The sequence below is a fragment of the Jaculus jaculus genome, chromosome 10 (assembly GCF_020740685.1).
Source record: "Jaculus jaculus isolate mJacJac1 chromosome 10, mJacJac1.mat.Y.cur, whole genome shotgun sequence".
NCBI classification, from domain to species: domain Eukaryota; kingdom Metazoa; phylum Chordata; class Mammalia; order Rodentia; family Dipodidae; genus Jaculus; species Jaculus jaculus.
Window position 1 is genome coordinate 61,632,958 of NC_059111.1, and position 15,272 is coordinate 61,648,229.

Consider the following 15,272-nt stretch of genomic DNA (forward strand, 5'->3'; position numbering starts at 1 on the left):
AAAGAAACATCAGTCTTATTAATCATTAATTCCTTAATACCTAATAGCCACCTAATACCCACCCACCCTGAGGCTCTTAGCCTTTCTTTAATACCTAACACACAAAAGTATTAATAAATGATTGCTTTCTCTATCTTGTAGTAACAGCTCTCTAGAATAGATAAGAAACCCAATAAAGAACAATAGCCATATACCTTTCCTCCAGTGAGTAACAAGGCACCATTCCTAAGTCCTGCGATGAGAGACATCAGTTGCCGAGACAAAGGGCGTGCCAGGAGGCTGTGAGTGACGTGCTCCATGGATGCTAAGCCTAAGGAATTCACACCTCTGCAAAATATATGAATTGTTATGTGACCTGAGATTAAAGAAGGACATAATCTAGTTATAAAAAAAAGGCTGAGGGCTGGCGAGACAGCTTAGTGGTTAAGAAGTTTGCCTGCAAAGCCAAAGGATCATGGTTTGACTCTCCAGGGCCCACATAAACCAGATGCACGAAGGGGTGTATATATCTGGAGTTTGTAGTGGCTGGAGGCCCTGGCATACCCATTCTCTCTCTCTCAAATAAATAAATAACGTATATTTTTTAAAAAGTCTGAAATTTTCCTTTCTGGACTAATGACTTTTATTTTTGTTATTATTTTTATTGATTTGTGTGCACATGTATGTGCATGCATGTATGTGTAGAGGCCAGAGAGTGACATCAAGTGTCTTCAATTTTTGAGACAGTTTCTCTCACTAAACCTTTACCAGTTCATCTAGACTAGCTGGCCAGCAAGCCCTACCAATCCTCATACCTTGCCAATGCTGGGATTATAGGTGTGGTTCTGAGGAGCCAAACTCAGGTCCTCATGGTTGTGTACAAAGTACTTAACCAACTGAGCCATCTCCCAGCATACTGATGACTTTTACTTAACATCTCATACTAATTAATGCTCTAACTATGATATAACTACCACAGCTTTCAAAGTTAGTTTTGTCATCTTCAGCCTTAAATAGGTTTCTTAGTGGTTCCATCTGAACACACATAAACCCTGTCCCTATCCTCAAATAACTTTAGTTTAGCAATCAATATAATCATAAATGGGTGCTTTAGAAAAATTTATCAGGATAAGTGAAGACTTCCTCTCAAATGTCACCTTTGAAATCCAGTTTGAAATCCAGTTTCAATCAGTATTTTATATTTAACTAACTGTAAGCTATTTGACTTCTACCACAACTTTAGTCATAATAATGGAGAGAGAATAATAAATTCCTAAAATTAGAATTTGAAAAAGTTTTACTCTCAATGATATTGTGTTGCATCTAAATACTTTTATTTTAAGGTTTATTTTTTTGATTTAAAGTTATAGATTATACAATAATATAAAAGAACTTAAATCACCACCACATCTACTAAAAGCCCATGTAATGAATTCCAAGATCTAATGTTTACATGAATGCTTTTCATATTCATAAGAAATAACAAAATTAAGAGAAAGCTCTTTTTTCAGATTTTTCTGAAAAGTTGAGAAAACACAAAAATATCCCAATTATAAGACAGTGAAGGAATAACTTAATTTGAAATATTTTTAAACATTCAACCAATGTTTTGGATTCAACTTTTGAAATACATTTGTTTTTTTCTAAGAATCACTGTTTTATTTAGGTACATATGATCCAAGTGGTATCTATTTACTTTCTTCTTACTAATTCTCAAAGTAAATTTCTAATAAGACGTTTGGTTAGCTTAGAAGACAAAGCAAGTTTCTAATCTATGTGTGAAGATAGAAATGATCCTTGAAAAAAAAAATCTAATGCATTAGAAAGCATTTTTAATTGGCATTCACATCTACTTCAATATTTACACATAGAAACCCTGTCAAAACATGTTTCAAAAGTATACTAGTGTGGCCATAACTTCTTACCCCAAAGAGTTCAGCTTTAAAAAAGGAAGAATAAAGTCAATTTCCTCACTGTTTTCTTCTTTTACCATAGGATCCAGAAGGACCTATAGCAGCAAGGGAAAATTAGTTTTACATTTCAAAGTTATGTCTTTTGCCTGTTATTTGGGTCCCAGAAAAGTGAATTATTGAATCTGTTATATCAGAGAAAATAGATAAATTGTGCATCCAAGATCATCACCTAAATATCCTAATAAGAACAATGTACTCATGTAGAGAACATAAATATTAATGGCAAATAAGCAGAAAGAACAGTGTCTCCTCATACATTTAGATACATATATTTGCAATTTTGATTTAGGTCACATTTATTCTTTCCACAATTCTTAAATTTGTTCCTTCTCTGAATGATATTCCCTCAATTATATTTCAAAGTGAAAGAAACAATGTCTACTTCCAAACCACTGAAATTCTAAATGACCAGTGTAGCTTCAATTCTATTAACAATGAATATCCTAAAACATATTCTAAAAAGATGAGTTTTAAAATATTTCTGGCCAGGCGTGGTAGCTCACGCCTTTAATCCCAGCACTTGGATGGCAGAGGTAGGAGGACCATCACAAGTTTAAGACCACCCTGAGGTACATAGTGAATTCTACATCAGCCTGGGCTAGAGCAACATCCTACCTTGAAAAACCAAAATAAATACATAAAATAAAATACTTCTGGAAAAAAAGTGATGTGACAATATTTATGAAGAGTTGAAAATTTAATAATTGCCAAAATAATGCAACAAAGTAAGCATGTAAAATATGAATTTTTAAAATAAGACCTCTAAAACTATCATTTGTTTAAAAACTAGAACTTTAAGCTGGGCATGGTGGTGCACGTTTTAATCCCAGCACTTGGGAGGCAGAAGTAGGAGGAGTTCGAGGCCACCTTGAGACTACATAGTTAATTCCAGGTCAGCCTGGACCAGAGTGAGACCTTACCTAAAAAAAAAAAAAAAAAAAAAACCACCAAACCTCGTACTTTAAATCGTGAATTACTTGCCAGTCAACACTATTCTTAAAACTTACTTGTACTTAGCTGGGTTTTAAATTAAGATGACTCAATCACTTACACAGATGACATTAAGAAATTATACAGTAAAATATTTTAAATCAAGTTATTCCTTACTCTTATTTGGGTTTCTAATACACTTCAGGATGCAACCTCTTAGAAAGAAGTTCAGTCTTTATCACCAACCACATGTAATAAACACTGTCATACTAAATATCAGTAGTGTGTAATTACTTGTATTGAGATCTTCTGCAGCAGATTGGTACTCAAAAGAAAAATACATTTTCCTTTCTCTTTTTCCCAAGAATGAACAACACTGAGAGAAAATGCTTTCAATCCTATTAAAAAGAAAATGATAAATGAAGTTAGAACTGAAACTGAGTATAAATAATATGATTTGAAATATCAAACTTACTTAAATTTAAGGAATTCTTCAATATACAAAATACTGTTTCATTACTGTTTAACTGTTCACATATGACACAGGCTAGGAAAACAATAAAAACATTAGAACCATCTCACTAGAATAGTATGTGAAAATAACATTTACTTATTACCCTCTTTAAATGCCAGCTTTATTACCACTTCCTCTGGTATAACCAAGGGAAGCATGGTGGTAGCAGACTGCTGAAGCCATGAAGAGAATGCCATTTTTACATCTTCTTCAGTCACATCTTGGGGCTGCCAGAGAAAAGCAAAGAGTAATGGATCTGACATGGCAGGCATGATGGCACATGCCTAGAATCCCAGCACTCGGGAGGCTGCAATAAGATCACCCTGAGTTTGAGCCTCGCCTAGGCTACAGAGTGAGATCCCAACTCAAGAAAACAACAAACAAAGCAGAATATCCAATTATCCTGATATCTGACTTAGATTTAACATCCCTGTTTTAACATCTTTTCCAAACAAATTTACCAAACACGATCAATACGGGATTTTCACATTCTATGGACAGATGTTTAGTATGATGAGTATACTGCAGGACACATGTAAACAGTAAAGTGTCTTGTGATTTTTTTTTTTTTTTGCCTTTTAAAGAGTATTTTATTTGAGTGGTTCTTACAAAGATTGTTGCAATATGAAAGTCATTTGTTTGATAGAAATATCAAGCTGTCTTGTCAAACACACTGAAGTAACCCAAAAATATATTTCAGAGGTCACAGAGCTTAAAAAGAGCAGATTATATGCAACCAGACAAAACCTATTTCTGCATTTCCTAGTTCTTGCCCAGACTGCTCCAGGAAATGCAGGGATCATTTTGTTTGGAATCTTAAGACACACCAGAGCACAGTATTTACAAAGAAACTTTTACAGATACATTAATTGAAAAGTTTCCATCAAGAAATATAATTTTTAAATCTCCCTTTGTTGCCAAATGATCAGAATGCAAGGTGAGATGCCAAACAGCCCTGTAGCTGCCTAGAATTTCCATACACTTTTGTGTATTTGAGAAACCTCTGCAAAACCACGAGCCAAATAACATCATGAAATGAAATTTGCGTAAAAAGTTAATCTTCTGAACATCAAAATCATTACATACCTGTCTGCCTTTACACAGAAAGCACATTTGTTCACCAAGAGCTATTCCTCTATATCCTTAAATGTAATTTTCTACATGAACATTTAAAGGCAGAACAAGAGAACAGATTTGCATACACTGGGAACTGCTAGTTAGGGAGAATGAGCACACTTGCATTCCTGTTAACATTTTTATTTTTCAAGGTAACAGGAATTGTATACAAATTACAGTAGACTCTTGTCTCTTTATTATCTAAATAAAAGATAACTCAAGATGAATTCTCAAGGAAAAAAAAGCTATGTACATAAAGGACTGTGTCTTTCTTCATCGTCTACTTGGAACTAGAAGTTGTGTTGCTGCCATAGAATCAGGAAAGAGGTTGTGGTAGGTTGGAAGAGGTACATATGCTGCTGTTATCATTTTACCAGCAAACCACCTGCCATGCAATGCACTGACAGCAGCAATAGCTGCACCTATTGATGGGCACTTCACATACACATTGCCCTGAGCTGAATTTTTGTCAACATAAATATGAGTAACTCCTCCATGTTTATTACATTCTTCAATTACATCATCCTTAATCTCTGTATCCCACCCAACTTCTTCTTCTGTTTGAGGATTAAACATGTTAGGAAGTTGGAAACACTGTGTTGCAAGTGGTTGAACAGAGGCAGCTGCAGCTAAGGCTGAAGCTTCAGTTTGTTGGGAAAGTCGTGTTTGCAAATCTGCCACAGCACCAAATGCCAAGGAGCCACTCATCTGTAAAGCTTGTTGTGCTGCTGGTGGAATCTGCAAACCAGTTCCTTCTGCAAGTCTTGCCATTAATTGGAGGCAACCAGTTGTTCCCAAGTCAATTCCAGTCCTTTCCAGTTCATCACTGTCCAAAAATGAACGAGCACTAGATGCATCGGTATGTTCAGTAACATGACCAGCTTTCATGGGTCTCCCAGTCAGTTCAAATCCATTAAGTTGTTCCAAAGCTTTTTTTGGCACATTCTGAGTCAGAAAACACAATAAATCCATATCCCTTAGATCGACCTGTTTCACTATCCATCATGAGTTGGATACTTTCATCCTTCCAAAAGGCTCAAAGATACCTCGAAGCATATCTTCAGTTATATTAAAGTGCAATGAGCCCACATAAAGCCTCAAAGGTCCAGCACTTCCCTTTTGTAAATTGTTTGCCATCGCTGCAGCTCTATTTTTTTCTGCCTGTGATGCTTGTACTATGATTGACACTCCTAAAACTCGTTGGCCAGTTAATCCTATTGCTAGAGACACTGAGCTGACATCAACAAACTCCACATAGGCAATCCCTCTGGAACATCTTGAATTTCTCAGAAATCATCCTGACATCTTGAACGTTTCCTACAGTAGAGAAAAACTCTTCCAAATCCTTTGGTCGAATTCTTGCGGCCAGCTGCATACAGAAAACTGTCCTTGCATCTCTTTCTTCAGGAGTCAGATTATCAATAGGTTCTCTCACAGGGCTCTTGTCTTTTCTGAATGGACTTTTGCTTCGGAACGTCGTCTGTTTAGATTGATGCTATGAGGCAACCCAATCTTTCCTCGGATGGCACTGTTAAAATTTGGTCCGGAGTAGGGAGTTGGGTAGCGGCCTCAGAATCTGTGATCTTGACTTCGTGAGCAACTTCGTCTCCTTTCTTTGATTCTACTTCGTTTCCGTTCATGGCTTTTACTCTTTTTTCTTTCTCTATCTCTACTTCACTTCTGTTCCTTACTTTTGCTTCTCTTTTACTCATGACTACGACTTCTGCTCTTGCTCTGTTTTCTCCTTCTGGAATTTTGAAACCCACACTCCAATCACAAGGAGATATAGAGCTTTCCAAGGAGGCAGAAACTTTGTCTAGAATTTCAAGATAATCCACCTGACTGTCAGAAATATATGATAGGTAGCACATGACAGAAAATTAGGCTACACTCATTATTTATATAGAAGTCAAAGTAATGCCAATGCTCAGAATGGCAACAGTTAACACTCCAACTTTGTTGTCTCAAAAACCTGACACTATCTTTCAAACTAAAGAATTCTGTGAGGTGACTAACACCAAAAGTTGTATTTATAATTAATTCAAATCAAGGGATAAGGAAGAATTCCATCCCCTAGAAATAAAAACAAAACAAAACAAACAACAACAACAACAAAAGAACAAAGAAAGCTGTTGCTCTGCTCAAAGATGGATGCCTATTTCCTCTTAAAGTCTTGCTAGACTACTTGCAAACAAGTCCCCTCCTACATCTGAAGGCAACCCCAATCAGGTAAAAAGACAGAATACTAAGATATTCAGAAAATACATTCTTCCATGATGAAAGCCCATGCAAAAGATTAAGGGTGCAAGAAACTAGTATACTTCTCTACAACAAATTCCAGCTTCAACAAACATTTGACAACTAAAGAAATGGTTATCAAAATCCATTCTAATAGTCAAATCCTGTTACAACTTAAATGGGACTTTCCAAGGTCTTTAGTGGCTGTGGAATTTTGCACTGAACATCATTGAAGTAAATGGTCCACTGGGCTGGGCCTTGAGACTTTTTGGTTATATGGCCTCTCCTGTAAAGGCATTTTGCTATAACTGGATTTGACCTCTTCCATGTAAGAACTTCTAAATTTTAAATGCAAAGTATTTTTTTGCTACATTCTTCATGGCCGTTAGTGCTGCTCAACTTGTTCTCATCCTTATGATTGACAGTTCACACTGAAATCAAAGGTGAATTCATGGGAGTAGAGGTGAGATATCGTTAGGCAAGTCTTCTTGTAAGGGGCCTCAAACATTGCTTCAATATCAATATCGTCTGCCATTTTCTCTTAACACCTGTGCGGGTTTTCGAGTGCCTGTGCTCGGCTCGGTGAAGTCTGCTTCTGCCTCTGCTACTGATAAACCCCTAGGCCCAGGCTGCGGTACCACCCAACCCAAATATCGGCTCCTAGGGAGTCAGGGCCCAGGCGAGTCTAAAAGAAACAATGGGATTAAAGGAGCCCGTGCAGGAGAGCAGGGCTGCTCGGGATTCACCCCTGCGACAGAGTCTGCAAGCTCCCTGAAATGGCGGCCGCTGCTTCCCGTACTCACATTCACCAACACATACCTGTTTTGTGATCTTTTGGTTTGTTTGGTTGGTTGGTTTGTTTTGTTTTTTCGAGGTAGGATCTCACTCTAGCTCAGGCTGACCTAGAATTCACTACGTAGCCTCAGGCTGGCCTTGAATTCACAGTGATCCTCCTGCCTCTGCCTCCCGAGTCCTGGGGTGAAAGGCATGTGCCACCATGCCGGGTCATGTTTTGTGATATTTTTCTCTACGTTCACTCAGTAATGCAGTAATAACTCCAACCCTGGTCTCCCTTACCTTCTGCTTATCAAGGAAAGCAAGCACCACCACTTTTAGCTTAGAGAAAAGAAAGAGGGGCACGCCCTTCACCTAGCCAACAGCATGCACCAGCAATCAGGAAGGACATCTCTTCCTAACTAAAGGCAGAGAAACAACAGCAAAGCTTGGCCTTGGGCCTTTGCTCCTGGAATGTGGTCATGGCATCTATAAGCACAGCAAACATTTGTTAGATACAGGAGCAGTGATAGCTGAGAGTAGCAAAAGAGAAAAAGTGATAAAAGCTGTTTGCTATGTACTATTCTATCCACCTGTCCACTCCTCGAAACTTCCTTGTACATGAGAAAACTACAACCATTAAATGTTTAAGCTACTGTTTCTTTTCTTACCTGTACCACAGACTTAAGTATATTGAGTGTTATTCTATCATTCCAACAAATGCTAAGAAAAATACTGGTAATTTAAAGCATTTAAGTTTAAAATGTCTTTTAAAATTAAAACTAAGTTTAAAAATCTATTTGAGCCAGGCATGGTGGTGCATACCATTAATCCAGGCACTTGGCAGGCAGGGTAGGAGGATCGCCATGAGTTCGAGGCCAGCCTGAGACTCATAGTGAATTCCAGATCAGCCTGGGCTAGAGTGAGACCCTACCTTGAAAAAAACAAAAACAAAAACTTATTTGACATTAAAAATAACATAAATCATACAGAAAAGATGATGAATATTTTTCAAGCAAAGTAACCCTCTCTATCCAACCATTCTCAAACTGGTTTGTCCTGTTTTCTTTACTCAGAGTCAGGCTGACAACAGTAGTGTAAGGCTTAATTCAAAACTATTACTACCAAAAGGAAGCCACCTACAAAAAGGCATTTTGGGGCTGGAGAGATGGATTAGCAGTTAAAGCACTTGTCTGTGAAGCCTAAGGACCCAGGTTTGATTCCCCAGTATCCACATAAGCCAGATGCACAGGATGTCACATGCATCTGGAGTTTGTTTGCAGTGACCAGAGGCCCTGGAGCTCCCATTCTCTTTCTCTTTCTATCTTCCTCTTTCTCTTTCAAATTAAAAAAAAAAAATCTAATAACCAGTGGCTAGTTACCTTCTTACATAAAGGACCTAGCTAGCCACTGGAAAACAGGAAGACCAAGAACGAAAAAGTTAATTAACGCATTGTGTAGCCGATGTGTTAAATGCTCAGTTAAATTCAGCCAGGCATGGTGACTCACGCCTTTAATTCTAGCACTCAGGAGGCAGATGCAGGAGGATCACTGTGAGTTTGGGGCCACCCTAATACTACATAGTGAATTCCAGGTTAGCCTGGGCTATAGCAAAACCCTACCTTGAAAAAAAAACAGCAATTATTTTTTTCCTCATCTCCAGACAGATAATTGGTGTTCTCAACTATAAAGTTCTTAAAAAAAAAATTTTAACCCCACGGGAATATGACCAATATGTATTGTGTTCATACTGTAAAGTTCATAATAATAAAAATAATTATTAATTTTTTAACTTGTTTTTCCTTTTTATTTGTTCTTTGACAATTTATTTATATGGTAATGTGATCATATATAGATTCCCCCATTACTCTCTCTTATCCCCCTTCCACTCCCACTGACCTATTCTTCCCCCCCGCCACATCATTGGAGAACAACTCTGTGTTCTCCAACAACCACTGACCACTGACCACAATAGCTCCACAGGGAGGGGCAGGGTCTCAAAACTGTAAAGTATGTTTAATTATCTCTTATGCAGTGTAACAACCATCATGAATCTGAGGACTCAAAAATTTCATGTAGATTATCAGAGGAAGGTTAATTTATATGAGGAAGTTCTTGAACATACAATCAATTTCCTATAATATACTTATTTGAAGAGCTATAACTCAAACTGGCATATGTTTAATAACTTAAATGTTTTTTATTTATTTATAAGCAAAGAGGGGGAGAGAGAGAGCAGGAGAGAGAAAGAAAGAAAGAATGCCGGGCATGGTGGTGCACACCTTTAATCCCAGCACTAGGGAGGCAGAGATAGGAGGATCATTGTGAGTTCGAGGCCACCCTGAGACTACATAGTGAATTCCAGGTCAGCCTGAGCTAGAGTGAGACCCTACATTGAAAAACTAAAAAACAACAACAACAACAACAACAAAAAAACAACAAAGAAAGAAAGAATGAGGTAGGCCATTTCAGATACATGTACCACTGCACCTGGCTTTACATGGGTACTGTGGAATCAAACCCAGGTCCTTTGGCTTTGCAAGCAAGCACTTTAACCACTAAGTCATCTCCCCAGCCCTTAGTGACTTTTTAAAAAGATTTTATAACTAAAAGTTCAACATCTAATTTCCCAATTAGACCAGTTTTCAAAGAACTGAGTAGAAAAGGAAATTGATATAGCACCCTTGTATACCACAATAGTAATATTTAAACAAGACAGAAAAACTTTAAATTACATGGATGTAGCACAATATCAATCTTTTAAAGGATGGCATCACCAAGTCTTGTAGTGGTACAACATTACATGTGCATATTGCTTATTAAAGATTTCTTGGCTTCTTAAACAAATTCAGCACAGAATTACCATACAATCCAGAAATTTCACTTCTAGATATATACCCAAAGGGACTGAAAATAGAGACTCAAGCAGATACTGTCCTCCACTGTTCACTACTGCACAGTTTACAATAGACAGAAAAGCAGACATAACCCAAGTGTTTATCAACAGATGGATGGATAAGCAATGTACATATATAAGAGAATATTATTTTAGCTGTATAAAGGAAAGAAGTTCTAATACATGCCACAGTATGGAGAGATATACAGGACAAACACTGTAGGATTCCACTTATATAAAATATCTACTTAAAAAAGCAAATTCATAGACACAACATAGGTAAAGGTTATCTAGGGTTGGTGAGTCATTGGTTAACAGGTACAAAGTTTTTGTTTGCAGTGATGAAAAAGTTTTAGAAAGATTTGGAAATAGTGGTGATGGCTGCGTAACATTATGGATGTAATAAATGCTATTGAATGGTATACTTAAAGTGGTTTAAATAAGATTGCATTATATTATATACCTTATGATATAATAAAACCATATGAAAAGACTCCATTTTCATGCTAGGAAAAAGCACAACATCCTATGAACAACTAGAATTCTTTTGTTGTTGTTATTGTTGTTTTCTGAGGTAGGGTTTCACTCTAGCCCAGGCTGACCTGGAATCCTGATCCTCCTACCTCTACTTCCGGATTGCTGGGATTAAAGGTGTGCACCACCACACCCGGCGCAACTAGAATTCTTAAAACACACACGCAAGAATTTTTATTTAACTTAGTAGCAGAGGCCAGTAAGGTAAAAAGGAGGCATAAAGGGAAGAGAAAGGAAGGGAGGAGGATACTTAATAGGTTGATATTGTATATATGTAAGTACAATGATTGTAATGGGGAGGTAATATGATGGAGAATGGAATTTCAAATGGGAAAGTGTGGGGGTGGGAAGGGAGGGAATTACCATGGGATATATTTTATAATCATGGAAAATGTTAATAAAATTTTTTTAAAAAGAATTTTTATTTAACAGATTTGAACTCACAAAGTTCTCTGTAGATCGTAGTGTCAGTGATCTTGGGATGTTAGGGGTCATGTCCACTGGCAGTATTCTGACTACTGCATGCATTTCTATATTCAGTCTCTTCCTCAGGTCATCTGGAATCTACAATTGAAAATAAACAAGGGGATTGCTGTGAATTCGAGGACACCTGAGACCACATAGTGAATTCCAGGTCAGCCTAAGCTAGAGCAAGACCCTACTTCAGAAAACAAAAAATAAAACAAAGTTAAAAAAAAAAAGAAAGAAAGAAAATAAACAAGAATATCAATACTGATTAAAACATTTCATAATCTAGCTGGGCGTGGTGGTGCATGCCTTTAATCCCAGCACTCGGGAGACAAAGGTAGGAGGATTGCCATGAGTTTGAGGCCACCCTGAGACTCCATAGTGAATTCCAGGTCAGTCTGGGCTAGAGTGAGACCCTACCTTGAAAAACCAAAAAAAAACCAAAAAACCATTTCATAATCTAAATATTAATATAAGCTTCAATGAACTCAGGTTATAGAAGCTATATGCCTTGGGCTGGAGAGATGGCTTAGTGGTTAAGGTGCTTGCTGTGAAGCCTAAGGGCCCAAGTTCAATTCCCCAGTACCCACGTAAGCCAGAAGCACAAGGTGGTACGTGCCTCTGGAGTTCATTTGCAGTGGCTGGAGGCCCTCGCACACCCATTCTCTTTCCCTCTTTCTCTCTCTCTAATAAATAAATAAAAATAAAAACCACAAAAAGGGGGCAACATGGCCACTATAACAGAAATACCATAAACTGGGTAGCTTATAAACAACACGAATTCAGTCCAGTTTTGTAGTCTGAGATCAGGGAAGGCATGGTAGATGTGGTGTTTGGTCAGGGCTCTCTTCATAGTCCCTCATGTGAGGACACTCTTCTTGCTATATCCTCAATATGGCAGAAAGGATTAGTGTCCTTGGGTCTCTTTTTTTAAGGACACTGTTCTACTTATGAGGCCTTCATCCTCATCACCTATTCACCTCTCCAAAGTCTCATATTAAAATTTCATTACCTTGGGCTTAGGAGAGAAATAAACATCAAGACTATAGCCTTGGCCAAGCATGGTGGTGTACACCTTTAATCCCAGCACTCAGGAGGCAGAGATAGAAGGAACACTGTGAATTCGAGGCCAGCCTGGCACCATAGAGTAAGTTCCAGGTCAACCTGGCCCCTAGAGTTAGACCCTATCTCAAAAACACAAATAAATAAACAAACAAAAAAGAAAAAAGAAAGAGAAAAAGTAAAAGACTATATAGCCTTAATATAGCTAACAGTATCATGATGGAAATCCAGGCATAGTTATACCACATAAACACTCTAGTTTCCCCCCTATGTTTCTTTTTTTCACTTTACATATTCTTGAGAAGTACAGCTTTAAGTAGATGCCTTTGAATCAATCTACAATAGAAATATTTTAAACTATGATACAAATATCCTCAAATTTAACGTTGCTTGCAAATTTGCAGTCTTTGTTTATAAAAGTGGAGAACCAAAAAGTTGGAATGGCCAGGCATGGTGGCACATGCCTTCAATCCCAGCACTTGGGAGACAGAGGTAGGAGGATCACAGAGAGTTTGAGGCTACCCTGAGACTACATAGTGAATTCCAGGTCAGCCTGGGCTACAGTGAGACCCTACCTCAAAAAAAAACAAAAACAAGCCAGGCATGGTGGCACATACCTTTAATCCCAGCATTCAGAAGGCAGAAGTAGGAGGACCACCATAAATTCGAGGCCACCCAGAAACTACATAGTGAGTTCCAGGTCAGCTTGAACTAGAGTGAGACCCTACCTCAGAAAACAAAATAAAACAAAAAACCAAAGCTCAAAAACAACAACAACACACAAGTGCAATAGTGGTACACAGCCATGGTGAGGAACCAATTGCTCTTGATTTGGCTAACTGATCCCCTCAGTGGTACTAGACCCATAGCTGGAGCTGGGAAACAAGTCAGAACCATACCCAAACATAAGCCCACTCTACAATATCAAGCTACCATCAATCACGGGGTATAAGAGGGCCTACACCTATCAAACTGTCTATCAAAAAAGTAAGTGTTGGGCTGGAGAGATGGCTTAGCGGTTAAGCGCTTGCCTGTGAAGCCTAAGGACCCCGGTTCGAGGCTCGGTTCCCCAGGTCCCACGTTAGCCAGATGCACAAGGGGGCGCACGCGTCTGGAGTTCGTTTGCAGAGGCTGGAAGCCCTGGCGCGTCCATTCTCTCTCTCTCCCTCTATCTGTCTTTCTCTCTGTGTCTGTCGCTCTCAAATAAATAAATAAATAAATAATTTTTTAAAAAAAGTAAGTGTTATCTCAATTTTCTGGGTGCTAACTTACTCTCCGTTGGAGAATCTGCTTCTCTTTTCCAGATAGAAGCAGATCCTAAGAAGAGAGCTGCCCCAACATACCTCAAAAGGGGCCCAACTGAAACTAAGGACAACTGGCAAAACAAGCAAGGGTGATGTTTTCCTGTGAACCGGATACCAGCACAAAGGGGAAGGAGACCAACGCAGTGAAAAATCAACTCCTACCAAATTAGAGCCAGAGCCTCAGAGGCCCCCAACACCTCAGCACTGAAGCAGACCAAAAATGAACCCAACATGGCTCAGGGAAATTTTGTGGAGGAGGGGGCAGAAAGAATGTCAGAGTCACATGTTGGGTCATGATTTGCAGAGACATTTATCATACCAATAACTGGGGGCTAACTCCACAATGCACGACCCATATACATCAACAAGGAGGGTCCAATGGGAGGGGGTAGATCACAAATGAGCCTAAACAATGGTACCAAACTGCCTGTATTTACTGAAAAGAAAAATAATAAATTAAATTTAAAAAAAATAAATAAATGCAAATTTAGGGACCCCATGTCGGGCCTTCTCAAAGTCTGGAACCAGGCCCAGTACTGTGTTCACATGAAACTGTCAGGTGTTGCAGGTGAAGGAAGGGTGAAGGACAAGGACGCCATGGTGAGCTTAGATGGTAGAACGGGTGGCCATGAAGGATATTTCTGGTGTCTCAGTGACATGAGGGAAGACAAGTGAAAAGACCACAAGAGCCAAGTGTGGCTGGGTCGGCCACCAAGGTGAAGACTCAAATGTTGAAAGGGCCCAATAGTGATTTTAGGGAAGCCTTGTACCTGTTATGTCCCTCAGCTCCAGGGGGGACCATGGCTGATGTGCTGCTGCTCATGTGCAGTTTAGAATCCTGGAACCTTACTCCTGCAGGCTCCTGCATACCTGCCTCCAAAGAAAACACCTCATAGGACACGGCCTTATCCCCAGCTTTCTGCATGCTGCCCTGCCACTATCGTTTCCTTACTTTGACTTAAGTATCATGGGAGAATTAAAGATGATATAGACTGGGGAAAAAAAAACAAACAAACAACCAACAACAACAACAAAAAAGCTGGAATGATTAACTATAGTCACAGATAGCTTACCATAAAATCCAGACAGAACTCAGTATAAGAGGCAAAGGGTAAGACAAGAAAAAAAAAAAAAAAAAAACAGACTGGAGAAATTGCTCAGTAATTAAAGGCATTTGCTTGCAAAACCTGATGGCCTGGGTTCAATTCCCCAGTACTCATGTAAAGATAGATGCACAATGTGGTGCATGTGTCTGAAGTTTGTTTGTAGTGGCAGAAGGCCCTGCCGTACCCATTCTCTCTCTCTTTTTCTAATAAATAAATAATAAAAATTATTAAAAAAGGCAATGGGTAACATCTCTTGCCCTCATTGATAAAATGCTCTAAATTTAGATTATGGTGGTGGTTTCACAATATTATACAAAAACCACTGTGGTACACATTAAATCATATACGTTAAATTTTATCCAATAAAGATGTTCAGAA

At 38.5% G+C, this 15,272-nt stretch overlaps 1 protein-coding gene and 1 pseudogene across 1 annotated transcript in view; both read right to left on the bottom strand.

Annotated features, from left to right (window-relative positions):
- The window catches only part of Pex1 (peroxisomal biogenesis factor 1), an 86,943-nt gene that overhangs the window by 56,826 nt on the left and 14,845 nt on the right, over positions 1 to 15,272 (bottom strand). Inside the window, exons 6-10 of the mRNA XM_045160225.1 lie at positions 11,399 to 11,518; positions 3,500 to 3,623; positions 3,177 to 3,280; positions 1,905 to 1,987; positions 195 to 327 (exon numbers count right to left, since the gene is read on the bottom strand). Coding sequence (XP_045016160.1) covers positions 195 to 327; positions 1,905 to 1,987; positions 3,177 to 3,280; positions 3,500 to 3,623; positions 11,399 to 11,518 — 564 coding nt within the window. The remainder of the gene's footprint in view (positions 1 to 194; positions 328 to 1,904; positions 1,988 to 3,176; positions 3,281 to 3,499; positions 3,624 to 11,398; positions 11,519 to 15,272) is intronic.
- Positions 4,601 to 7,341, bottom strand: LOC101611469 (annotated as a pseudogene).